Source organism: Pongo abelii, chromosome 3 (genome assembly GCF_028885655.2).
Source record: "Pongo abelii isolate AG06213 chromosome 3, NHGRI_mPonAbe1-v2.0_pri, whole genome shotgun sequence".
In the NCBI taxonomy this organism is placed as follows: Eukaryota; Metazoa; Chordata; class Mammalia; order Primates; family Hominidae; genus Pongo; species Pongo abelii.
This window is the reverse complement of record NC_071988.2, coordinates 149,749,605-149,776,395: the sequence shown is the minus strand read 5'-3', so window position 1 is coordinate 149,776,395 and position 26,791 is coordinate 149,749,605. Positions and strand designations below refer to the sequence as shown.

The window sequence follows — 26,791 nt, the reverse complement described above, 5'->3', positions numbered from 1 at the left end:
TTCTCCCACCTCACAGATTGTATTAGTATAACAAAAACTTAACAACAACTTAAGGTACTACACTTAAATTTCCTTCCTAACTAAATCAGCCTACTAGTATTTGCTCATTCTTTTACTCAACATATGTTTGTGGTTTTTGTTCTTGTTTTTTGTTTTTGAGACGGAGTCTCACTCTGTAGCCCAAGTGTTTTTTTTGTTTGTTTTTGTTTTTGTTTTGAGACAGAGTCTCACTCTGTAGCCCAAGCTGATGTGCAGTGGCGCAATCTCGGCTCACTGGAACCTTTGCCTTTGGGGTTCAAGCATTCTCCTGCCTCAGCCTCCCAAGTAGCTCGGACTAGAGGCGCAAGCTAATTTATTTGTATTTTTAGTAGAGGCAGGGTTTCACCATGTTGCCCTGGGTGGTCTCAAACTCCTGAGCTCGGGCGATCCACCCGCGTCGGCCTCCCAAAGTGCTGAGATTACAGGCATGAGCCACCATGCCTGGCCTCAACATATGTTTATTAAGCTTCTCTCATGTTTTAGGGCCTGAGCTATCTGATAGGGCATAAGTATAAGGCTGGGTTCCTTGGCTCCAAGAAAATGTTTCAGTGAGGCTATTTGCCTTCTTTATTCAATTTCGTCAGCTGTAAAGGATTTGTATCTCCAGTCTCTTTCTCAATCCTAAACTCCTATTCCAGGCTTGCTTAAGTGACAATGTTTAAATAACAGATAAATGAAAGCAGTAGGAGAATAAAAGAGATGCCAAGTTAAATTATCGTTAGCAAGTTTGAAGGTTTATCTAGAATTCCTATGATAAGGAAACCGGAGAATATTATTGATGGCACCAAATTTAAACATCTTCAAATGTTTAAGTACCCAGTGAAAAGGCATCCTGCATTCAAAAAAAGTCAGCTTTTTAGGCCTTTCCAGTTATCAAGATTTGGGAGCCCAGAACTGGACACCAATGAACTAGTATTTTTATGTGGAGCTAAATTAAGATAGTAACCTCCTCATCCAGTCTTCCGTTGTACTTAAAGGAGGAGGCCTGAATTCTTAGCTTATGTTCAGATGGGGCAAGAGTCTCAAATATAGAGCAAGGATGTCTTTGTGACAGAACTGGCTAGGCCACTCTAGAAAAATAGCTCTTAATTCCAGAGACAGGCACTTTTATTAACCCTATCCCTGGGTCATCAAGTCCATTCACACAAAACTGCAAGACAAACTACAACACAAGGCAGAGATGATGAACCTAGCCTTCCTTGTACTTCTTTCCTATTTTTAAATTTAAAATTTCTCTTCTTTTTTTTTTTTTTTGAGACAGAGTCTCATTCTGTTGCCTAGGCTGGAGTGCAGTGGCACAATCTCAGCCCACTGCAACCTCCACCTCTCACACCTCTCAGATTCAAGCAATTCTTGTGCCTCAGCCCCCTGAGTAGCAGGGATTACACATGTGCACCATCACACCCAGCTAATTTTTGTATTTTTAGTGGAGACAGAGTTTTGCCATGTTGATCAGGCTGGTCTTGAACTCCTGGCATCAGGTGATCCACCCGCCTCAGCCTCCCAAAGTGCTGGAATTACGGGTGTGAGCCACCACACCCAGCCTTTTTCCTTTATTTTTTATCTTCTTCCTCCTTTTCCTTTATCTTCTTACATTCATGACATTTTTTAATGCTTTTCTTTTCCTCTTGAAATCAAATGGATAAAGCCTATATAAGTTCAACCTTCCACCAAAGGTGATGAGAAGAACCCATGAGAGTGGACATCGTTATAAGATGGCAGCAAAAGGACCTTGTCTGGCTGACTTAACTAAAAGACACCACTCTTGTGCTTGCACACATGCACACAACATTCTCTCCTTAATTTTATTATGCAGGTACCCTAAATCCATATCAGCACATGTTACAGGAATTATATGGATAAAAGATCATTAAAAAGTGAAAAGTTTTCACATTGCTAGTGACAAATTAGCATATCAGATAAAAATTAATAAATCTAGAAAATGTTTAATTATAGCAGCATATGAAAATTAAATTGAATTAACAATTGCACTGTGGTTATACAAGATGTTAACATTTGTGAAATCTGAGTGAACAGAGTATATGGGAATTCTCTGAACTATTTTTATATCTATTTCAAAGTTTAATTTTAAAACTAAAAAGTTAAAAAATAAAAATTATAAAATTAAAGCTTAAAAAGTCACTGATAAGAGACTGAAATATATGGATAATAAAAAGAATAGAGGAAATTACTTAAAACTTACATCAACACGGAAGTCTTCTAACCTCTTAAAACTACAGAGGTATTCCTGAAGTTTTGGGTCAACAGACTGTGTCTTAGATTGAGAATATTTCAAATAAGCCCAAAACTTTTCTAGTCCATAGAGCTGACCTAATAACAAAGAAGAATATACATTATAAATTATATGAAATTTTAAAAATTATTCACATTAAATATAATCCTATCATCAATAAACAATTTATCTTCCAATATATGCTTACTCTAGATCTTGAGAATAAGACATGTAATGAATTAACCAATAATGGCAGCTAATATTTATTGAGCATTTGCTATGTAACAAGTATTAAGTGCTTTATTATGCATCAAACTAATTTGAACCATATACAACCCAAAAGATGGGTGTTCTCATATATGTTACAGATGAGAAAACTGAGGCTAGCAAGGGTAGGCAATTTACCCACAGTCACATAGCTTCTAAATAGTGGAAAGGGAATTTGGACCTAGCAGTCTGGCCCAGAGCCTGCACTCTTAACCACTGTGCTATTTCTGCCTTTCCAAGCTTACCTGCTGATGTTGCATAGAATTTTCATGTAACGGAACATCAGTGAGTAGCCATGTTTGTCAAAGGGATAATGACAAAATATACCTCCATAAAAGAAAGACTTAAGAGTAGTTACTTTCCAACACCTCCCAGGAAGGGCCTTCTTACTACCTGGTGCCCCATCCTTCATCAAGAAACACAATAATAGCATGAAGATCTTAAATGGTTTGCCCTGAAGAAAAAAACTATGAATTCCCTCCCTATTTACTGACAGACTCAGGTTTACAATTTCCAATTAGAGTACAAGTTTTCTGATGTTATTGTTACCAGATTCGTAGTCTTTTTTGGTTTCTTCTTGGAAATCCTGAAAAATTTCTCGCCTGAATTTTTTTTCCAGTCCATAACTATAAAACCTGAACAGACATTCTAACCCATACCTATAAAGAGAAAATAAAAGGTTTATAATAAAATACAATATCTCTATAGTTAGTAACATCAATATAAGCAAACATGGCACAAATAATCCTAAACAAAAAATAAAATTTTAGCATTCAGATTTTTAAATTTTTTTTGAGACAGAGTCTTGCTCTTGTTGCTCAGGCTGGAGTGCAATGGTGTGACCTCGGCTCACTGCAACCTCCGCCTCCCTGGTTCAAGCTATTCTCCTGCTTCAGCCTCCCGAGTAGCTGGGATTACAGGTGCCCACCACCATATCCGGCTAATTTTTTGTATTTTTAGTAGAGACGGGGTTTCACCATGTTGGCCAGGCTGGTCTCAAACTCCTAACCTCAGGTGATCCATCTGCCTCGGCCTCCCAAAGTGCTGGGATTACAGGTGTGAGTCACTACGCCCGGCCGGTATGCAGATTTTTAACTAAACTGGTAATTAGTAATCCACAGCTGGCTTTGCTATTTTTGTTGACTCAGCCATAGCACATCATGAAGGTATACTGAGAACATGCTGCATGAGAGGCAGCCCTTGGACAGTTCAGTATGACCTCTTTAGATGCACACATTATCTCTCCCTGGTATTTCTGAAGAACTGGCCAAAAGATTTAGTGATAAGTTGGGGATGTGTTAGATTTTCCCCAAACCAAAATTTATAATGGTGTGTTTGTACACAGTATTAAATAAATACTCTTGAATGTAAGCTTTACTCTAGGAAGATAAAGACCATACGGTTGTGCCCTAGATCCCAGGTGTGGCTGTCCCATTCAACTATAATGGTACAAACATAATTAAATGGTTAAGAGAGCCTCCCTGCTTTCATTATAAAGTACAATTAATAGTAGATATATTGTTAATAGCTCTATAATCACTACGTAAATGAGAAAACAAATTTCCTTGTTTCTGTCTATAACTATCTAGAGAATCTAGGAGTTCTGCTCAGTAGATCAGCAAACTATATAGGCTCAACCTTCAACCACAGGTGATGAGCAGAACCCATGAGAGTGAAACAAGGCTGTAAGATGGCAGCAAAAAGACCTTGTCTAGCTGACTCAACTAAAAGATACCACAATTAAAACACTTCTAAGTTAGAATCCTAAGTCATTCTGGGTACCTCAGCAGAAACGTTACAACCTCTTCATTCTGCTAACATAATATTAACTGGCTGTCAGTCACAGGAAGCAGGGTATGTGATTGTGTGTCTCTTTTGCAACCAGCTTATTTACAAGACGAAGAGTGATGGTCTGGCAAGCCAACAAGAGAAATGCAGGACTGCCAACTACACACTTATATACTAACCTGAGCCCTTGGCTCCCATAGCCTTAAGTGATGCTACTGGTTGAGCTTGCATGACTGAAGTCTAAGGAGATCAAAGACTAAAGGAACCACAGTTCAGAATGACAAACTTGCTTTGATGTTCCTCTTACGGGATCATATTATACCGACATCAGTTGTTCTCAATCTTAGCTACACATTATAATCATCTGGGGAGCTTTTAAAAAATACTGATGCCCAGGCTCTGCTCCAAACCAATGGAATCAGGATCTTTTTTTTTTAATTTTTAAAATTTTTGTGGGTACACAGTGGGTGCATATATTTGTGGGGCACATGACATGTTTTGATACAGGCACACAATGTGAGATAAGCATATCATGGGGAATGAAGTATCCATCCCCTCAAGCATTTATCCTTTGAGTTACAAACAATTCAATTACACTCTTTAAGCCATTTTATTTATTTTTTTAATTTTAATTTTTTTTTTTTTTTTTGAGACAGAGTTTTACTCTTGTTGCCCAGGATGGAGTGTAGTGGCGCGATCTCGGCTCACTGCAACCTCCACCTCCTGGGTTCAAGTGATTCTCCTGCCTCAGCCTCCCAAGTAGCTGGGATTACAGGTGCCTGCCACCATGTCTGGCTAATTTTTGTATTTTTAGTAGAGACGGGGTTTCACCATGTTGGCCAGGCTGGTCTTGAACTCCTGATGTCACGTGATCCACCTACCTCGGCCTCCCAAAGTGCTGGGATTACAGGCGTGAGACACCACGCCCGGCCTCTTTAGGCCATTTTAAAATGTACAATTAAGCTACCATTGACTATAGTCACCCTATTATGCTATCAAATAGTAGGTCTTATTCATTCTTTCCAAACATTTTTTTTTTGTACCCAAAATCAGAATCTTTGAGGCAAAGCCTCAGTATCTCTCTTTATTTCTGGAGAAGTAAGTTTTTGGTTTTTATCAAGTAAATCATATTTTAGAGGAATATAGAAATTCTTAGATTATTGATAAAGGATAACAATACAACATTTATGTTGAATAGGCAATATTTGGATTTTTACTCTCATTACTTAGCAAACTATTCCAAAGACCAAAAGTATGACATTAATAACACAACCCAAATATGCAGCATAACTGCTGGAGTGAAGGACCGAGGCAAATGATCAGCCTTTTCAGTTACTCATTTACCACTTACTGCAAGACAGCTCAGAGGAGTAGAAAACCTAGAGGCTTAGAACCAGAAAGAACTATATTTGAATCATGGGCTTGTAATTATATCACTGAAAATTGAGTCAATTAGATCCTATTTTTCTAAAATAGATATTTGTAAACCCTCTAGACCAGAGCTAGCACATTGAAGAGATGTAAGCGATGTTAGCTCTCTCCCTCCTTCCTGTAATCACATTATTACTACTTTCAACCAATGGACAGAATTAGTAACAATTCCCTAATAACAATAATCATCTGGCCGGCCACAGTGGCTCATGCCCGTAATCCTAGCACTTTGGGAGACCGAGGTAGGTGGATCACTGGAGGTCAGGTGTTCAAGACCAGCCTGGCCAATATGGTAAAACCCCATTTCTACTAAAAATACAAAAATTAGCCAGGTGTGGTGGTGGGCACCTGTGATGCCAGCTACTTGCGAGGCTGAGGCAGAAGAATTGCTTGAACCCAGGAGGCAGAGGTCGCGACACTGCACTCCAGCCTAGGCAACAGTGTGACTTTGTCTCAAAAAAAAAAAAAGGAAGGAAGGACGGGAGGGAGGAAGGGAGGGAGGGAGGGAGGAAAAAGAAAAGAAAAGAGGGAGGGAGGGAGAGAGGGAATCATTTATCAAGCACTTACTATATATAAGTTAATGTGTTAAGCCCTTTAAATGCTTTGTGTAATCTTCACAATAACCCCATGAGAGAGTATCTATCATAATTTAACCTTTTTTTTGTTGAGACAGAGTCTTGTTCAGTCGCCCAGACTGAAGTGCAGTAGCGCAACCTCGGCTCACTGCAACCTCCTCCTCCCAGGCTCAAGCAGTTCTCATGTTTCAGCCTCCCAAGCAGCTATAAGCGCAGGCCACCATGCCAAGCTAATTTTTGTATTTTTAGAAGAGATGGGGTTTTGCCATGTTGGCCAGGCTAGCCTCGAACCCCTGGCCTCAGTGATCTGCCTGCCTCGGGCTCCCAAAGTGCAGGGATTACAGGTGTGAGCCACCATGCCTGGCTTAACCTACTTTTTATAAAGAACCTAAAGCCTGGTGGGATTATAACCTGCCAAGGCCATAGTAAATTAATGGCTGTGACTCAAACATAGTCCTGATTTCAAGGACTTCAGGTGCTTAACCACTACTTCCTAAGAAGTAGCTAATACAGTCTAGTGGTAAATACTGCAGAAACAGAACCAAAGGTAGGAAACTGTGTTACAAAGGTATTAGAAACATACACAGAGTTATGTGTATAGGAACACAGAAGAGGAACTCCCAACCCAGACTTGGGTGGAAATGGAATCAGAGAAGTTATTAGAAAGTCTTAAGGAACAAACAGAAATTGCATAAATAGCAAAATAGTCTGAGAACAATTAAAACAATGGCTTTCAAACTTTTCTAAGTCCAATACCATGAAAAACATTTTACCTTATAACTAAATGCATGTCTCTATATGTGTGTACATAAAAAGATACATGTTTTGTAAAACAGTTCTTAAATTTGTATGTATATGGGTATGAATTAAATTCATATGTATGAATTACTATGTCAGTGCAGTCTGGTATTTTCTACTGTATTTTTTAAAGCACGTTAGAACTACTAAATTGATTTTACAATTGACGAATAGGTAGCAAACCACAGTCTGAATAAGAACAATGAGATTAGGAATGGCAAATTTTGCTTTTTATGCAAACTCTGGTAAACTGGCAGTAGCTATTAAAGTCATAAGGAAGAGTATAAATCTTAAAAGTGTGGTAAGAAAGAACATAAAACATAACTGGGATTGATTAGAGATATCAGTAATAGAGGAAAAAGAAATAGAAGTATACCTGCCATGGATCTGCTGTTCCTGATATAGATAACAGATAAAAATTAACGGGCTTTGTTTTTACATAAGTCAACACAAAGAAATTTTTGTGTTTTTAATCAGAAAAATGTATTTGTAGCACCTTGTATTCTTCTCAAAGATCACAATATCTGGTAAACAATATATTCTTATTTGATATTTACAAGAGGAATCCATTTTCAGAACTTAAAGAAGGGTAAGTTTAGGTAAATATGATTGAATGAAAATCATCTTTTTCCCTTCTCTCCATCTCTTGTTCCTTTATCCTTTTCCCCCATGAATAAATAGGCTTCATGAGTCCACGCCATGTTCCTTCTTATCCTCTTGGTCTGCCCTCACTCAGCCCTACAGGCACTCTCAAGACTTTCCGTGAACATTTCTGAAGGAAGCAAGGTCTAAGCTGGGACAAAAAGAATAGGATTTAGAAAAGCACAGGGAGGACAAAGAGAAGTAGAAGCAAAGTTAAGAACATGCACAGATGTCCAGAGGCTAGAGAGCTTGGTTCATTTGAAGAATATGTAGTTCAGTACCACTGTTGCCCAGAGTACTAGAGGACTAGCAGGGAAAAAATTAGACAAGGTGATCAAAGGACATATTGTGAGAGGCCTTGCTTTTTCTTTTCTCAAAGAATCTTAAGAACTGGGTTGGCTCTAAGCACATATCAATTGGGGTATGTATATGTACATGCAAGGGAAGTCTGTAATGGTGGGAGCATGGGAGAGAAAAGTTTTGTAATTTCATTCAGCCCTTCTGCCAGCCTCTAAGATGGTTCCTAATGATCCCATCTCTTGGTATTAACAACCTTGTGTAGTACCCTCCTATACTGTGCCAGGACTGGTCTGTATGGACAATACAATATGGCAGAAATAATGGTATGCCACTTCCAAGTGCAGGTTGTATAAAATACTGAGGCTTCCATTTTGGAAGCTCTACTCATTCAGGGTGAAACCATATTGTAAAATGCCCTAGGGAAGGTCAGTGTGGCAAGGAACTGAAGCCTCCTGCCAACAGCCATGTGAATGAGCTTGAAAAAGATCCTCCAACCCAGGCCAAGTCTTCAGAGACCACAGCCCACTTCAACATCTTGGCTGCAAGCTCATGAGAAACCATAAGCCAGAACCACCCAGCTAAGCAGTTCCTGGAGTCTCAACTCTTTGAAGCTGTGAACTAACAAATGTTTATAGTTTTAACCTATGGAGTTTTGGGGTAATTTGCAATGCAGAAATAGAAAACTAATACAGCTCTCCCTCTAGTCATATTGTGCTACTTTCACAGTTCAAAATCAGGCTACTTCAGTACTAGTTTTTAAAATTATTTTCTAAAAACTCCCTCTATAGGATCTACCTGGGTAAAGAAAAAAAGAAAAAGAAAATAATAAAACTCCCTCGAAGTGTAGAAGAAAATATCTGACCTGTAATTTTCTTTTGCATCTTCCCAAGCAAGTTGTCTAAATTCCTCATACATTTTTTTATTGAAGTGATCTCTGAGGAAAAAGGACCAGAAACGAAAGAGGGTATTCATTTCTTGGGACTGACCAATTCCCAAGCGTTTTCTCTCTGAAAAAAGTTAAATAAAATATTATTTTATTAAACATACTTTTTAAAGACAAGACAGCAGATGTTATATATAAAATGAAGAAAGCTCAACCATATTAATCCTCAAAATGTATTTAGGTTTCTTCTAAATAGAGTAGGGATCTCCAACCCCCAGGCCACAGACTGGTACCCTACTGTGAACTGCACATGTGAGGGATCTAGACTGGACACTCCTTAAGATAATCTAATGCCTGATGATCTGAGATGGAACAGTTTTAGCCAAAACCATCCCCCACGGAAAAATTGTCTTCAATGAAACAGGTCCCTGGTGCCAAAAAGATTGAGGACTGCTGAAACAGCTGACAAATGCTAACCCATTTTTTGACTCACTGCTTAAATTACTAAATATCTCTCAATAGCAACAAGAAGAGTATACTAAATTTTTTTTCTTTTTTTGAGACAGAATCTCACTCTGTCGCCCAGGCTGGAGTGCAATGGCGTGATTTTGGCTCACTGCAACCTCTGCCTCCCAGGTCCCAGCAATTCTCCTGCCTCAATCTCCTGGGTAGCTGGGATTACAGGCACCTGCCATCACACCCAGCTAACTTTTGTATTTTTAGTAGAGATGGAGTTTCACTATGTTGACCAGGCTGGTCTCATACTCCTGACCTCAAGTGATCTGCATGCCTCAGCCTCCCAAAGTGCTGAGATTACTGGCATGTGCCACCATGCTCGGCCGAGTATATTAATTTTTATTTCCTAATGTGTCTAAGTTATAAAGTACATGAATAAAGAATATATGTAAACACGTTTAAAGTAAAACTATTTATAGTCTAACAATAAAAGAATATCTTAACTTGATATTAAATGACAACATTTAAATTTTTTAGAATTATATTTTAATTTTAAATATATTAAATAGATAGATAAAGGACAAGCATCTTACCACTTAGGCATCTTCGACGATACTTGTGGTATACTTGTTGGGTAAAGCCATTTTCCTTCAAAAGTTCATGAGAAGGATGCTGGAACTTTGGGAATGAATGAGGAGTACATCCATAATTTCCTGCTAGTGGTGCGCCTTCTGAAGGTGAAGCATTTGAAGTGCTGTTTGAGGAAGGGGAAAAAAGCCTTCAAAATGAAAAATCAAGAACCAAGTATATGAACCAATTTGTACTATTTTTTTCATTATTGGGGGTCTAAGCAGTGGAAAAGACAGTAGTCCCTAAAACTCTCCTAAATTAATGACATACAGATCTGCATATAGTGCTATTTATGTTCAATACACATATGTAAATTCAGAAGCTGATAAAAAGCATGGTCATAAACTCTTAGGCTAACATAGTTTAAGCAGAAGCAGATAACTGAATAGCTCATTCCTCCTCCAAATCATTATTAATTTAGTTTAGATTAGTTTTTTATTATGTGGAAACTTTCGACTTATCTTGAATAATTCAGGTTAGTGATGTAAATTGAATACACGGAGATTAGGGATAAAATCTGGCACAAAGATGGGCAATAATCTCATTATCTCAAAGACATACCTGCAATTTTCTTTTTTTCTAAAGGCATCAAAAGTAAGACAGAACCTGCAATTCTCTAAATCTATTCCACTTTTGATCTATCTCCTAAATCTGTCTTTTCCTTGTCATCTGCACTCAAATTCAAATATAGACCTAAATTCAACTTTAGACCTTCCGCTTCTTTCACTTGAATTAACCAGTCTCTTTGTTTTTCCAAGTGTCCCTTCTCTATCCTGCCACCAAAGTTATCTTCCTAAAACATTTATCTAAATCAGTGGTTCTCAAAGTGGTCTGCGGACTGTTGGAAGGTTCCTAAGAACCTTCTAGAAAGTCTACAAAGTCAAAACTGATTTCATAATAAGAAGACATTGTTGGCCCTTGCCTCTGTGTTGACCTTTCTATTGATGGTACAAAAGCAATGGTGTGTAAAACTGATGTGAATTGAGGCAGTGGCACCAAACTTTACTTACTTGTGACTGCATTCTTCATTATTATGCACTTGCAATTAAAAAAAAAAAAACAATTCCAGTTTCAACTTAAAAATATCCTTGATAAAGCCAAAAAATTAAATTTATAAAATCTCACTCATGAGTACATATCTTTTTGTGTGTGACAAACATGAAATGGAAGCTTGTTTTGCAAGATGAAAATGTTCTGGAGATCTGTTTCACAACAATATGAATATACTGAACACTACTGAGTTGTACACTTAAGAACTGTTAAGATGGTAAATTTCATGTTATACATTTTTTACAATTTTTTAAAAATGAGAAGAAAGCACAAAGCATTTTTGCAGCATATTAAACTAAAATGGGGCTGGGTGTGGTGGACTCACGCCTGTAATCTCAGCACTTTGGGAGGCCGAGGCGGGTGGATCACCTGAGGTCAGGAGTTCGAGACCAGCCTGGCCAACATGGTGAAACCCTGTCTCTACAAAAAATACAAACATTAGCTGGACGTGGTGGCATGTACCTGTAATCCCAGCTACTCGGAGGCTGAGGCAGGAAAATCACTTGAACCCAGGCAGTGGAGGTTGCAGTGAGCAGAGATCATGCCATTGCACTCCAGCCTAGGTGATGAGCAAAACTCCATCTCAAAAAAAAAAAAGCTACAATCGTTTTCTTAAAGCAAAGCACTTGCATGATTAAGTTATAAGGCAAACTAGCAACTTTTTTCATGTTCAACTAAAAGAACAACCAACAAAATATGGTTACTCAGACTTTATTATTTCTCAGATATTTCCTTGAAAATGAAAAAAAATGAGGTTTTTTTCTTTCTTTTTTTTTTTTTTGAGACAGAGTGTCGCTCTGTTGCCAGGCTGGAGTGCAGTGGCGCCATCTCAGCTCACTGCAACCTCCACCTCCCGGGTTCAAGCGATTCTCCTGACTCAGCCTCCTGAGTAGCTGGGACTACAGGCGCCTGCCACCACATCCAACTAATTTTTATATTTTTAGTAAAGATGGGGTTTCACCATGTTGGCCAGGATGGTCTCGATTTCTTGACCTCGTGATCTGCCCGCCTTGGCCTCCCAAAGTGCTGGGATTACAGGCGTGAGCCACTGCGCCCAGCTGATAAAAAAGTGAGTTTTTAATGTCAAGGAAAACAACTGTTTTTCCAATGATAAAATTTGAGCTTTCAAGCAAAAATGAAAATTTTGGAAATCTTGTATTTGTCACTAACAGCCTGACAGTTACAACCAATACTTAAAGACTTTTCTAATGAAATAAAGAAGAATTTTAGGAGTTTTTGTGGGTACATGTGTGGTAAAAATATACCTAACATAATATTTATCATTTTAAACACTATTCATAAGTGTATAATTAATTGGCATTAAATATAATCACAATATTCTGTAATCATCACCACTATCTAGACTCAAAATTTTTTCATCATCTCCATCAAAAACTGTACCTGTTAAATAAAAACTACCCCTCTACCCCTCCCTACAGCCCTAGTAACCTCTATTCTACTTTCTGTCTATAAATTTGACTATTCTAGATACTCTATATAAGTGGGATCGTATAATATTCATCCTTCTATGTCAACCTTATTTCATTAAGCATAATGTTTTCAAAGTCCATCCATGTAGCAGCATAAATCAAAATTTCATTCCTTTTTGTTGTTGAATATTTATATTCCATTGTATGTGTTTATCTAGTCATTTGTTGTTGGATACTTGTTTATCCAGTCTTTTGTTGAGAATCCCACTTTTTGGCTATCATGAATAATGCTGCTACAAACATGGGCATACAATATGTGTTTTCAATACTTTTGATATATAACTAAGAGTGGTATAGCTGGTAAAGGTTGCAGTGAGCCGAGATTGCATGACTGCACTCCAGCCTGGGCGACAGAGTGAGACTCCGTGTCCAAAAAAAAAAAATTCCTTCATCTTCAATTTTTTTGGAAGAATTTGAGAAGGATTGGTGTTAATTCTTTTTTACTTTTTATTTTTTTGAGACAGGGTCTTGCTCTGTCACCCAGGCTGGAGTGCAGTGGCATGGTCATGGCTCACTGCAGCTTCAACCTCCTGGGTTCAGGCAATCCTCCCACCTCAGCCTCCCAAGTAGCTAAGACTATAGGCAAGTACCACCATGCCTGGCTAATTTTTTGGATTTTTAGTAGAGACGTGGTCTCACCATGTTGCCCAGGCTGGGTGTTAATTTTTTGGGTTTTTTTTTTCCTTTTTCTTTTTCTTTCTCTTTTTTTTTTTTTTTTTGACAGACTCTCACTCTGTCGCCCAGGCTGAAGTGTAGTGGCTTGATCTCAGCTCACTGTGATGTCCGCTTGCCGGGCTCAAGTGATTTTCCTGCCTCAGCCTCCTGAGTAGCTGGGACTACAGGCGCCCACCACCACGCCCAGCTAATTTTTGTATTTTTAGTAGACACGGGGTTTCACCATATTGGCAAGCTGGTCTTGAACTCCTGATCTTGTGATCCACCTGCCTCGGCCTCATAAAGTGCTGGGATTACAGGCATGAGCCACCGCGCCCAGCCCACAGTATTCTCTTATCCTTTGTATCTCTGTAAGGTCAACCAGTAGTAATATCCCGTTTGTTTGTTTGTTTGTTTTTCTGATTCTAGTTATTTTTGCATCTTCTCTCTTTCTTTGTCAGTCTAGCTAAAGTTTCGTCAATTTTGTTGATCTCTTCAAAGAATTAACTTTTAGTTTCCTTGATTTTCTCTATTATTTTGGGTTTAGTTTGCTCTTCTTTTTCTAGTTCCTTAAAGTATAAAGCTAGGTTGCCGATTTCGGATCTTTTTTCTTTTTTAAATGTAGGCATTTACAGCTATACACTTCCCTGTCTCTATATGGAATCGGTAGTTTCATTCATGTAGTTATTTATTGACTGCGAAGTATGACAGGTACTGAGAAGTTCTTTACATTAAAGAACTTATTGTCTAAAGAAGACACAGAGAAGCAATGCATGTAAAATGTTGAGCACAGTGCCTGGAACATTTATTGAAAGCATATAAAAGTGGTAGCTATCACTAAATACATTCTCCACAATGAATAAATATACCTTACTGGCATACTTATCACAGGGAGCCAGAAGAAAGCAAAGAGGTAGATCAAAATGAGGAATAACAAGTAGACATTTGAAAACAGTTTTCAAAAGATGGAACGATGAGAGATAAAGGAAAGCAGAGATAAAGAATTCCTCAATCAAAAGGAAAGAACGAAGACAAAATTAATATCGAATACTTAAATTAGTAAAAGAAATGCAGATAACATCGAAGCTCTAACTATAATTACAGCACATGAATCTGTATTACTAGCAATAAGCCTAGGACTTACTTTAGCAACATTCAGTAGACTAGGAGCAAATATAATAGAAAGAAAGCTGGATTTATTCAGACAGGGATTTGGCAAGATTTAAACAACAACAAAAAAAGTCTAGAAGTAATAGTCTAGAATTCAATCAAAATGTATAAGACACACAAAAAGAAAAAATAAAATTCAGCAGACAACGTAATAAATAGAACCAGACTTACAGATAACTCAGTACTAGCATAATCACAAATGAACTTTAAAATAACCATGATTAATATGTTGAAGAATCTAATGTAAAAGATGAACATTCATGAAGAGACGGAGAATTTCAGCAGAAAAAAAGAAAACTTTTTTTTTTTTTTGCCATGGAGTCTCGCTCAGTTGCGCAGGTTGGAATGCAGTGGCCCCATCCCAGCTCACTGCAATTTCCGCCTCCTAGGTTCAAGCGATTCTCCTGCCTCAGCCTCCTGAGTAGTTGGGATTACCGGTGAGCGCCACCACATCCAGCCAAGAAAACTTTTTTTTTTTTTGAGACGGAGTCTTGCTCTGTCGCCCAGGCTGGAGTGCAGTGGTAAGATCTTGGCTCACTGCAAGCTCCGCCCCCTGGGTTCACGCCATTCTCCTGCCTCGGCCTCCCGAGTAGCTGGGACTACAGGCGGCTGCCACCACGCCCGGCTAATTTTTGTGTATTTTTAGTAGAGACGGGGTTTCACCGTGTTAGCCAGGATGGTCTCAATCTCCTGACCTCGTGATCCGCCCGCATCGGCCTCCCAAAGTGCTGGGATTACAGGCGTGAGCCACCGCAACCGGCCAAGAAAACTATTTTTAAAAAGTCAAATGGGGCCGGGCGCGGTGACTCACACTTGTAATCCCAGCATTTTCGGAGGCTGAGGTGGGCGGATCACCTGACGTCAGGAGTCCAAGGCTAGCCTGGCCAACACGGTGAAACCCTGTCTCTATTAAAATACAAAAATTAGCCGGGTGTGGTAGCGGGCACCTGCAATCCCAGCTATTTAGGAGACTGAGGCAGAAGAATCGCTTGAACCCAAGAGGTGGAGCTTGCAGTGAGCTGAGATCGTGCCATTGCACTCCAGCCTGGGCGACATGAGCGAAACTCCGTCTCAATAAATAAATAAATAAATAGTCAAACACTAATGCAAAATATACACAACACAATATCAGAAATGAATACTTCTTTGATGGACTTATTAGCACACTAGACACAGCTAAGGAAAGAATCAGGAAACCTGAATATAAGTCAATCAAAATTATACAAAGTGAAATACAATTTAAAAGGAGTAGGAGGCCAAGCGCAGTGGCTCACGCCTGTAATCCCAGCACTTTGGAAGGCCAAGGCAGGCGGATCTCCTGAGGTCAGGAATTCCAGACTAACTTGACCAACATGGTGAAACCCCGTCTCTACTAAAAATACAAAAAATTAGCTGGGCATGGTGGCTTGCACCTTTAATCCCAGCTACTCAGGAGGCTGAGGCAGGAGAATCGTTTGAACCCAGGAGGCAGGGGTTGCAGTGAGCCAAGATCACTCCATTGCACTCCAGCCTGGGCAACAAGAGTGAAACTCTGTCTCAAAAAAATAAATAAATAAATAAAATAAAAAAGGAGTAGGAGAAAAAGCAGATCAGAGCATCCAACAGCTATGGGTATTATCAAATGGTCTAACATACATGTAATTTGAAACCCAGAAGAAGGAAAAAAAGAGAACAGGGCAAAACAATTTATGATGAGTCAAAAATTATTCTAACAATTTAAGAAGCCATAAATCTGAAACCATCAGAGAACCAGAGCAGGATAAATACTTTATACGTGTGTGTATGTGTTTGTGTGTGGGTGTATTAGTAACAGGCAAATATCTATTATGAACCTACTAAAGAAAGCTCCCAGATTCTCAATGGCATTTAGAAAGTTTTTAATAGATATACATGAAGGATTTAATGTGCTAAACTATCTACTCAAACTATATGTGTGTATGTGTGTACGCACATGTGCACATATATGTATGTGTATATACATGTACACATAACTGTCTAAAGAAAAATAATAACAAAGTATAGCACAAAGAATGGGGGACTGGGTGTGGTGACTCGTAACTGTAATCCCAACACTTCGGAAGGCTAAGGCAGGAGAATTGCTTGAGCCCAGGAGTTCGAGACCAGCCTGAATTACATAGCAACATCTTGTCGCAACAAAAATTTTTTTAAAAATTAGCCACCAATTGTGGTGCACACCTATAGTCCCAGATACTTGAGGTTAAGGTGGGAGGACTGCTTAAGTTCAGGAGTTTGAGACTGCAGTAACCTGAGATTTTGCCACTGCACTCCATCCTGGGTGAAAGATAGAGACTCTGTCTCTAATTTTTTAAAAAAAGAAACAAACAAAGAGAGAAATGGGGAGAAATAATGAAAGTTTAATGTTGTAAGGTGCTTATACTACACATGAAGTGGGATAAGATTATTTGAAAGTAGACTGTGGTAAGTTAAAATGTATAAAGCTGGTCCTCAACTTAAAAGACAGTTTCACTTACGGTTTTTCAGGTTTATGATGGTACGAAAACAATATGCATTCAGTAAAAACCATAGTTCAAGTACCATACAACCATTCTGTTCTTCAGTTTCAGCAAAGCATTCAATAAATTACATAAGATATTCAACATTTTATTATAAAATAGGCTTTGTGTTAGATTTTGCCTAACTATAGGTTAATATAAGTGTTCTGAGCACATTTAAGGTAAGCTAGGTTGAGTCATGATGTTCAGTAGGTTAGGTGCATTAAATGCATTTTCAACTTATGATATTTTCAAGCTACAAAGGGTTTATCAGGATGTAATCACATCATGATTCAAGGAACAGCTGAATTATACGGGCATGTCTCAGAGATATTGCTGGTTCAATTCTAGACCACCACAATACAGCACATATTGCAAAAAAGCAAGTCACATGAATATTTGGGTTTCCCAGTAAATATAAAAGTTATATTTATATTATACTGTACTCTACCAAGTGTGCAATAGCATTATGACTTAAAAAAAGTACATACCTTAATTTAAAAATACTTTATTGGGACAATGATGTCACCAAAATGGCAGAGTAGAAGCAATCTGGCTTCACTCTCCCACAGAAAGCCAAAAACAAATATCTAGCACAAAGCTTATCATCAGCAATATCCCAGAACTCAAATGTGAGGCTGATACTATCTGTGAGCCACAGAGAACTGAAAAACTCCCAGCAAACAGTAAGAGAAATAGCCTTCTCTTTGCATGACGCCTTTTCCGCAATCTGCCAGGCCCTGTGCATGAAAAATTCCTCCCAGACTCAGCTTCTTCATTGGAAAAAGTTAGATCGAGGAGGACAGCCAGCTTTCCCACCATCTTGGGTTCCCTTGCAGGAAAACTGTTCCTGCCTCAACCCATAAGAAGTATAATATCATGAGAGCCAGTATGGAGAAAAAAAACCATGAAGGCAGAAAAAGAGGGGAAGCAGGAACAGAAACCCTAGCCCTGAAATTCTCCTCTTTATTTCAGCCAAAAGAGATGCCATATCAGAGTGGCTGTTCAGCAGGACCACACTGTAGGAGGCATGATCCATGAGTTTTCTGGGTACAAGCCATTTGCCAGCCTTACCACACAGTTGGGGTAGTCCCCTTTGCCACCCCCACCATCTGACAGGCAGTGCTCCAATGTTTGTGAGAGACAAGGCAAACTTGGGATTAAGGCGCCATCTAGTGCCCAAAAGGAGGCAGTGATATACAATAGTATTAAGGGGACTCACAGGCTACTGCAAAGAATCTCTAAGCAAACATACCTTAGAAAGACAAAACAAGCAAGACAGCAAAGACTGGAATAAATAATAAATCCTTTAAAGCAAAGCCACAGATGTACATCCACAAGAAACAACAGCAAACACGGAACTATGACATCCCCAAATGGACAAAGAGTCAGGGACCAACCTAAAGAAGAAAGCAATGTGTGAGGTCTCAGATCAAGAACAAAATAACAGTTCTACAGACACTCAGCAAAATCCAAGATAACACAAAAAAGCAATTCAGAAATGTATCAGAGAAATGTAACACAAAGAGATTGAAATTAAAAAAAAAAAATCCTGGAACTCAGAAATACGTTTTCTGAAAAATGGATTACAGGCTCTCACGTTGCAAGAAACAATCAGTGAGCTCAAATACAGCCTATTGGAAAATATAGTCAGAGGAGAAAAAAAAAGGAATGAAGAACACCTGCAAGATATAAAGAATAATCTCAAAAGAACAAATGTAAGAGCCACTGGCATTCAATGATGAGTTAAGAGCAAGGAGTAGTAAGCTTATTCAAAGAAATAACAGAAAACATTCCAAATCTAAAGAAAGATATAAATATCTAGGTACAGAAGGTCAGAAATCACCAAATATATTTTTATTAGTCCATTTTCACTCTGCTATAAAGAATACCTGAGGCTGGGTAATTTATGAGGGAAAGTGGTTTAATTGACTCAGTTCCACATGGCTGGGGAGGCTTCAGGAAACTTACAATCATGGTGGGAGGGGAAGCAGGCACCCTTACATTGCGGCAGGTGAGAGAGAGTATGTGTGAAGGAGAAACCGTCAAACACCTATAAAACCATCAGATCTTGTGAGAACTCACTCACTATCACAAGAACGGCATGGGATAACTGCCCCCATGATCCAATCACCTCCTACCAGGTCCCTCCCGTGACACATGGGGATTATGGGAATTACAATTCGAGATGAGACGGGTGGGAACACAAAGCCAAACCATATCAATATTCAACCAAATAAGAGTATCCCAAGGCAAATAATAATCGAACCTGAAAATGTCAAGGACAAAGAGAAGATCCTTAAAACAGCAAGAGAAAAAAATAAAAACATACAAAAGAGCTCTGATTTTTTTGGCAAGAGACTTTTCAACAGAAACCAAACAGGCCATGAAGGAGTCAAGTGACACATTCAAAGTGCTACAGGATAAATGGAAACAAAAACAAAACCTGCCAAACAACTATGCTGTACCCAGCAAAGTTTTCCTTCAAACAGGAAGGAGATATAAAGTCTTTCCTAGACGAAAGCTAAGGGAATTCATCACTACTAGACCCATCTTTCAAGAAATGCTAAAGGGAGTTCTTTGATTTGAAAGAAAACAAACTTTGATGTGCAAAACCAAAAATGTTTGAAGGTATAAAACTCACTGGTAAAAGTAGACAAATTCAGAATGCTCTAATGCAGTAATTGTTACATGTAATCCATTCATATCTCTAATATGAAGACTAAAAGACAAATCTACTGAAAATATTAACAGCAACCTGTTAAGATAATAGGGAAGATAAATAGATGTAAATTAAGACAACAGAATGTCAAAATGTGGGAGGATGGAGTTAAAGTGTAGAGGTTTTTAGTTTTTCCCTTGATTCTTTCCTTTTCTTTGTGATCAAAGTTAAGTTGTCATATGTTTAAAATAACTTATAGCTATGGCTTTGGTAAGCCTCATGGTAACCACAAAGCAAAGACTTATAATAGATATGCTAAAAATAAAAAGCAATGAATTAAAACATACTCCCAGAGAAAAACCACTTAATCACAAAGGCAGTAAGAAGGAAGTAAGGGAGGAGTTACAAAACAACCAGAAACCAAGTAATGAAATACTGCGTAGTAAGTCCTTATCTATCAATAATAACACTGAATGTAAATGAACTAAATTCTCCAACCAAAAGATATAAGCATGGCTGAGTGAAAAACTTTTAGAAACAAGATCCAACTATATATTGCCTACAAGAAACTCACATCACCTATAAAGACACACATAGTCTGAAAGTGAAGAATGGTAAAAGACATTCCACGCAAATGGAAGCCAAAAAAAAATAGCCATACTTGTATCAAACAAAATAGAAAAAGTGAAAGTCTGTAAAAAAAAAAAGGACAAAGAAGGTCACTATATGATGATAAAGGAAGGGGTCAATTCAGCAAGAGGCTGTAACAATTTATAAATATATGCACCCAATTCTGGAGCACCCAGATATATTAAGTAAACATTAATAAATCTAGAGGAGAGATAGACTATAATACAAATAATAGCAGGGGGCTTCAACACCCATCTCTCAATAATGGACAGATCATCCAGACAGAAAATCAAAAAAGATACAATGAAGTTAAACTACACCTAGACCAACTGGACCTAGTGACATTTATAGAACATTTCACCTACTAGTGCAGAATACACATTCTTCTCATTAGCACATGGAACATTCTCCAGGATAAAACATATGTTAGGCTACAAAACATGTCTCAACAAATTTAAAAAAGTCAAAATCATATCAAGTATCTTTTCTGGCTACAACAGAATAAAAATAGAAGTCAATAACATGAAGAATTTTGGAATCTACACAAACGTGGAAATTAAACAACATGCTCCTGAATGATCAACAGATTAATAAAGAAATTAAGAAGAAAACTTCAAAATGTCTTCAAAGAAATGCAAATGGAAATGTAACTTTCCAAAACTATGATACAGCATAGCAGTACTAAGAGAGAAGTTTATAGCAATAAATGCCTACATCAAAAAAGTAGGTTTCAAATAAGCAACCTAACGATGTACTTAAAAGAACTAGAAAAGAACGAATCAAACCCAAAATTAGTAGAAAGAAACAATAAAGATCAAAGCAGAAATAAATAAAATTGAGACTAAAACAAGTACAAAAAAATCAATGAAATGAAAAGTTGGTTTTTTGAAAAGATAAACAAAATCAACAAACCTTCAGCTACATGAATTAGGCTGTTTTCACATTACTATAAAGAAATACCCGGCCAGGCGCAGTGGCTCATGCCTGTAATCCCAGCACTTTGGGAGACCAAGGCAGGCGGATCACCTGAGGTCAGGAGTTCGAGACCAGCCTGACCAACATAGAGAAACCCCATCTCTACTAAAAATACAAAAATTACCCAGGCGTGGTGGTGCATGCCTGTAATCCCAACTACTCGGGAGGCTGAAGCAGGAGAATCACTTGAACCCGGGAGGCAGAGGTTGCAGTGAGCTGAAATCACGCCACTGCACTTGAGCCTGGGCAACAAGAGCGAAACTCTGCCTCAAAAAAACAAAAAAACAAAAAAATACCCGAGACTAGGTAAATTATAGAGGAAAGTGGTTTAATTGGCTCATGGTTCTGTAGGCAGTACAGCATGATGCTGGCTCAGCTTCTAGGGAGGCCTTAGGAAAACTTACAATCATGGTGGAAGGCAGGGGGAGCAGAACTTCACATAGCTGGAGCAGGAGGAAGAAAGACAGTGGAGGTGCCACACACTTTTAAACAACCAGATCTCACAACTCACTATCACAATGACAACTGCAAGGCAGATGGTGTTAAACCATGAGAAACTGCCCCAATGATCCAATCACCTCCCACCAGGCCCCACCTCCAATACTGGGGATTACAATTGAACATGAGATTTGGGTGGGGACACAGATCCAAACCATATAATACCACCCTGGCCCCTGCCAAATCTCATGTCCTTCTCACATTGCAAAATCTAGTCATGTCTTCCCAACAATCTCCCGAAGTCTTAACTCATTCTAGCACTAACTCAAAAGTCCAAAGTCTCATTTGAGACAAGGCTAGTCCCTTCCACCTATAAGCCTGTAAAATAAAAAACAAGGTAGTTACTTCCAAGATACAATGGAGGTATAGGCCTTGGGTAAATACACAAAAGGAAGAAATAGCCCAAAAGAAAGGCGTTACAGGCTGCATGCAAGTCCAAAGCCCAGGAGGGCAATCACTAAATCTTAAAGTTCCAAAATAATCTCCTTTGACTCCATATGTTACATCCAGGGTATGCTGGTGCAAGGGGTGGGCTCACAAAGCCTTGGGCAGCTCCATGCCTATGGCTTTCCAGGGTTTAGCCCACATGGCTGCTCTTAAGGGCTGGCATTGAGTGCCTGTGGCTTTTCGAGGCTGAGGATGCAGGCTGCTAGTGGATCTACCATTCTGGGGTCTGAAGGACAGTGGCCCTCTTCTCAAAGCTTCACTAGGCAGTGCCCCAGTGGGGAGTCTGTATGAGGGATCCAACCCCACATTTCCTCTCTGCACTGTCCTCGTAGAGGTTCTCCATGAGGGCTCTGCCCCTACAGCAGGCTTTAGTCTAGACATCCAGGATTTTCCATACATCCTCTGAAATATAGGCAGAGGCTCGCAAGCCTCAACTCTTGCATTCTGTGCACCACCTGCAGGCTTAATACCACATGGAAGCTGCCAAGGTTTATGGTTTGCACCCTCTGAAACAGCAGCCCCAAGCTGTATCTGGGCCCCTTTTAGCCATGCTACAGCTGGAGCAGCTGGAATGCAGGGAGCAGTTTCCCGAGGTTGCGCAGGGCCCCATTCTGTCCTCCTAGGCCTCTGGTCCTGTGGCGGGAGGTCTCTAAAATGCCTTCAAGGTGTTTTTCTGATTGTCTTAGACATGAGCACTTGGCCTTTCCTCTAAGATCTGGAATAAGACAAGGTTGTCCACTTTACCACTTTAATTGAACATAGTACTGTAAGTCCTAGCAAGAACAATTAGGCAAGAGAAAGAGCATCCACATTGGAAAAGAAGAAGTCAAATTATCCTTGCCTGCAGATGATCTGATATTATATTTAGAAAAATCTAAAGACTCCACCAAAAATCTGGGTCAATTCAGTAAAGTTGCACAATACAAAATCAATATACAAAAAACAGTAGCATTTATATATTCCAAAAGCAAACACACTGAAAAAGAAATCAAGACAGCTACAGAAATACATAAAGTATCTAGGTATAAGTGTAACCAAAGTGAAAGATCTCTACAAAGAAAACTAAAAAACACAGATGAAAGAAATTAAAGAGGTCACACAAAAAAAAGGGAATGATAGTGCATGCTCATGGATTGGAAAAATTAACATTGTTAAAATCTCAATACTACGCAGCAACTTCTACAGATTTAATTCCATCCCTATCAAAATACCTATGACATTCTTCACAGAAATAGAAAAAACAATCCTAAAATTTATACAGAACCACAAAAGGCCGTGAAAAATCAAACTAATTCTGGGCAAAAAGAATAAAGCTGAAGGCATCACACTACTCAACTTCAAAATATAATACAAAGCCATAGTAACCAAGGTAGCATGGTACTGGTGTAAAAGCAGACACATAGACCAATGGAACAGAATAGAAAATTTAGAAAAAAACTACACATTATCAGCGAATTCATTTTTGACAAAGGTACCAAGAACATACATTGAAGAAAGGACAGTCACTTCCATAAGCGGTGCTAAGAAAACTAGATAACCGTAATGCAAAAGTATGAAGCTAGACCTCTCTCTACAAAAAGCCAATCAAAATGGACTAAAGACTTAAACTAGGACCCAAAGCTATGAAATTACTAGAAGAAAATATTGGGAAAACACTCTAGGCCATTGGTCTAGGCAAAGATGTTTTGTGTTAGATGCTAAAAGCACAAGCAACAAAAGCAAAAATAGACTAATGAGATTATATCAAGCAAAAAAGTTTCTGCACAGCAAATGAAGGAATCAACAAAGTGAAGAGACAACCTACAGAATAGAAGAAAATATTTGCAAACTATCCATCCAAAAAAGGACTAATAACTAGAATATACAAGGAACTCAAACAACTCAGTAGAAAAAAAAAAACCACACAAATAATCCCATTTTAAAATTGACAAAAGATCTAATAGACATTTCTCCAAAGAAGACATCAACTGGACAACACGTATATTTTAAAACGCTCAACATTACTAATTATCAAGAAGACAAAAATCAAAACTACAATGATAAAGCATCTCACCCCAGTTAAAATGGCTTTTATCAAGAAAACAAAAATTAATGGATGTTACAAGGATGCAGAGAAAGGAGAATGCTTCACACACCATTGGTAGGAATGTAAATTAGTACAGCCACTACAGAAAACAGAATAGAAGTTCCTCAAAAAACAAAAACAGAACTACCATATGATCCAGAAATCTCACTGCTGGGTATATATCCAAAATAGAGGAAATCAGTATATCGAAGAGACAGCTGCACTTCCATGTTTATTGCAGCACTATTCACTATAGCCAAGACATGTAATCAACCTAAGTGTCTATCAATGGATGAATGAAGAAAATTATATATATGGGTATATATATGTGTATGTACATGTATGTATATGTGTATATATGTGTAAATATATGCACATACATACATATGCACATACATAAACATACACACATACACAATGGAATACTATTCAGCCATAAAAAAGAATTCTGTCATTCGTGGAAACATAGATAGAACTGGAAGTCATTATATTATATGAAATAAGCCAGGCACAGAAAGATAAGTACCACATGTTCTCACTAATAAGTGGTAGGTAAAAAAGTAGATCTCATAGAGATAAGAGAGTTGATTAGTGCTTACTAGGGACTAGAATGGGTAGGGGGAAGGGGAGTGAAAAGCAGTTATTTAACAGGTACAAAAATACAGTTAATACCGGAAATGAGACCTAGTGTTTTATAGTACAGTAGAATAACCATACTTAACAATAACATATTGTATAGTACAAAATAGCTAGAAGATTGGTATGCAAAAAGATCTTAAAAAGAAAAGGAAAAAAATAGAACAGAATAAAGAAAAATGTTTGAGGTCATTGATATCCCCATTACCCTGATTTGATCATTACACATTGTATGCATGTATCAAAGTATCACATGCACCCCGAAAATATGTACAACTATTATGTATCAATTTTTTTTAAAACTGTATTGCTAAAAATGCTAATGGTCATATGAGCCTTCAGCAAGTCATAGTCTTTTTGCTGGTGGAGGGTTTTGCCTCGATGCTGATGGTTGCTGACTGATCAGAGTGGTGGTTGCTGACGGTTGGAGTGGCTGTGGCAATTTCTTAAAACAAGACAACAATGAAATTTGCTACATTGATTGACTCTTCTGTTCCCAAAAGATTTCTCTGTAGCATGGATGCTGTCCTGATAGCATTTTACCCACAGTAGAACTCCTTTCAAAATTGGAGTCAGTCCTCTCAAACCCTGCCACTGCTTTATATAATACTCTAAATCTGTTGTTGTCATTTCAACAATGTTCACAGAATCTTCACTAGGAGTAGATTCTATCTCAAGAAACTACTCTCTGTGCTCATCCATAAGAAGCAATTCCTCATCCTTTCAAGTTTTATCGTGAAATTGCAGCAATTCAGTCACATTTTCAGGCTCCACTTCTAATTCTACTTCTCTTGCTATTTCCACCACATCTGTAGTTAAATCCTCCACTGAAGTCTGAGCCTCTCAAAGTCATCCATGAAGGTAGGAATCAACTTCTTCCAAAATCCTGTTAATGCTGATATTTTGACCTCCTCCTATGAATCACCAATGTTCTTAATGGCATGTAGAATGGTGAATACTCTCCAGAATGTTTTCAATTTACTTTGCTCAGGTCCAATGAGGAATGACTAGCTGTGGCAGCTATAGCCTTACGAATAGACTATATATGAGTATTCTAAATAATAAGACTAGAAAGTTAAAATGACTCCTTGGGATCCATGGACTGCAGAATAAATGTGTTAGCAGGTATGAAAAAAACATTAATCTCCTTGTATATATTCATCAGAGTTCTTGGGTGATGAAGTACACTGTCAATGAGCAGTAATATTTTGAAAGGAATCTTTTTTTCTAAATAGTAGGTCTTAACAGTGGGCTTAAAATATTTAGTAACCCACACTGTAAGTAGATGTGCTGTCACATAGACTTTGTTGTTCTATTTATAGAGCATAAGCAGATTAGCAGATTTAGCATAATTCAAAAGAGCCCTGGCATTGCCTTCAACTTGAAGTCACCACCTGCATTAGCCCCTAACAAGAGAGTCAGCCCCGTCCCTTGAAGCTCTGAAGCCAAACATTGACTGCTCCTTCCTAACTATGAAAGTCCTAGATGGCTTCTTCTCCCAATAGAAGGCTGTTTTGTCTACACTGAAAATCTACTGTTTAAGGTAGCCACACTTTTTTTTCAGATCTAGACCTGCAGAAATGTAGCCACTTTTATTATCTTAGCTAGATCTTCCTTAAAACTTGCTGCACCTTCCCCATCAGCACTTGCTCCTTCACCTTGTACTTTTATATTATGGAGACAGCTTCTTAAACCTCATTAATCAACCTCTGCTAGCTTCCAACTTTTCTTCTGCACCTCCCTCGCCTCTTTCAGTCTTCAGAGAATTGAAGAGAGTCAGGGCCTTGCTCTGGATTATGCTTTGGCTTAAGGGAATATTGGGGGTGGTTTTATCTTTTATCCAGACCACTCAAACTCTATCCCTATCACCAATAAAACTGTTTCACTTTCTTATCATTTGTGTATTCACTGGAGTAGCACTTTTAATTTCCCTCAAAAACTCTGCCTTCATATTTTGGC

General features: G+C 38.4%; 1 protein-coding gene across 11 annotated transcripts in view; it reads right to left on the bottom strand.

Moving 5' to 3' along the window:
• The window catches only part of LARP1B (La ribonucleoprotein 1B), a 154,830-nt gene that overhangs the window by 7,601 nt on the left and 120,438 nt on the right, over nucleotides 1-26,791 (bottom strand). For all 11 annotated transcript variants that reach the window (XM_024245941.3, XM_024245940.3, XM_063723656.1 and 8 more), the window contains 4 exons: nucleotides 10,006-10,166; nucleotides 8,936-9,080; nucleotides 3,089-3,198; nucleotides 2,243-2,370 (listed from right to left, as the gene is read on the bottom strand). In XM_024245941.3, coding sequence (XP_024101709.1) covers nucleotides 2,243-2,370; nucleotides 3,089-3,198; nucleotides 8,936-9,080; nucleotides 10,006-10,166 — 544 coding nt within the window. The remainder of the gene's footprint in view (nucleotides 1-2,242; nucleotides 2,371-3,088; nucleotides 3,199-8,935; nucleotides 9,081-10,005; nucleotides 10,167-26,791) is intronic.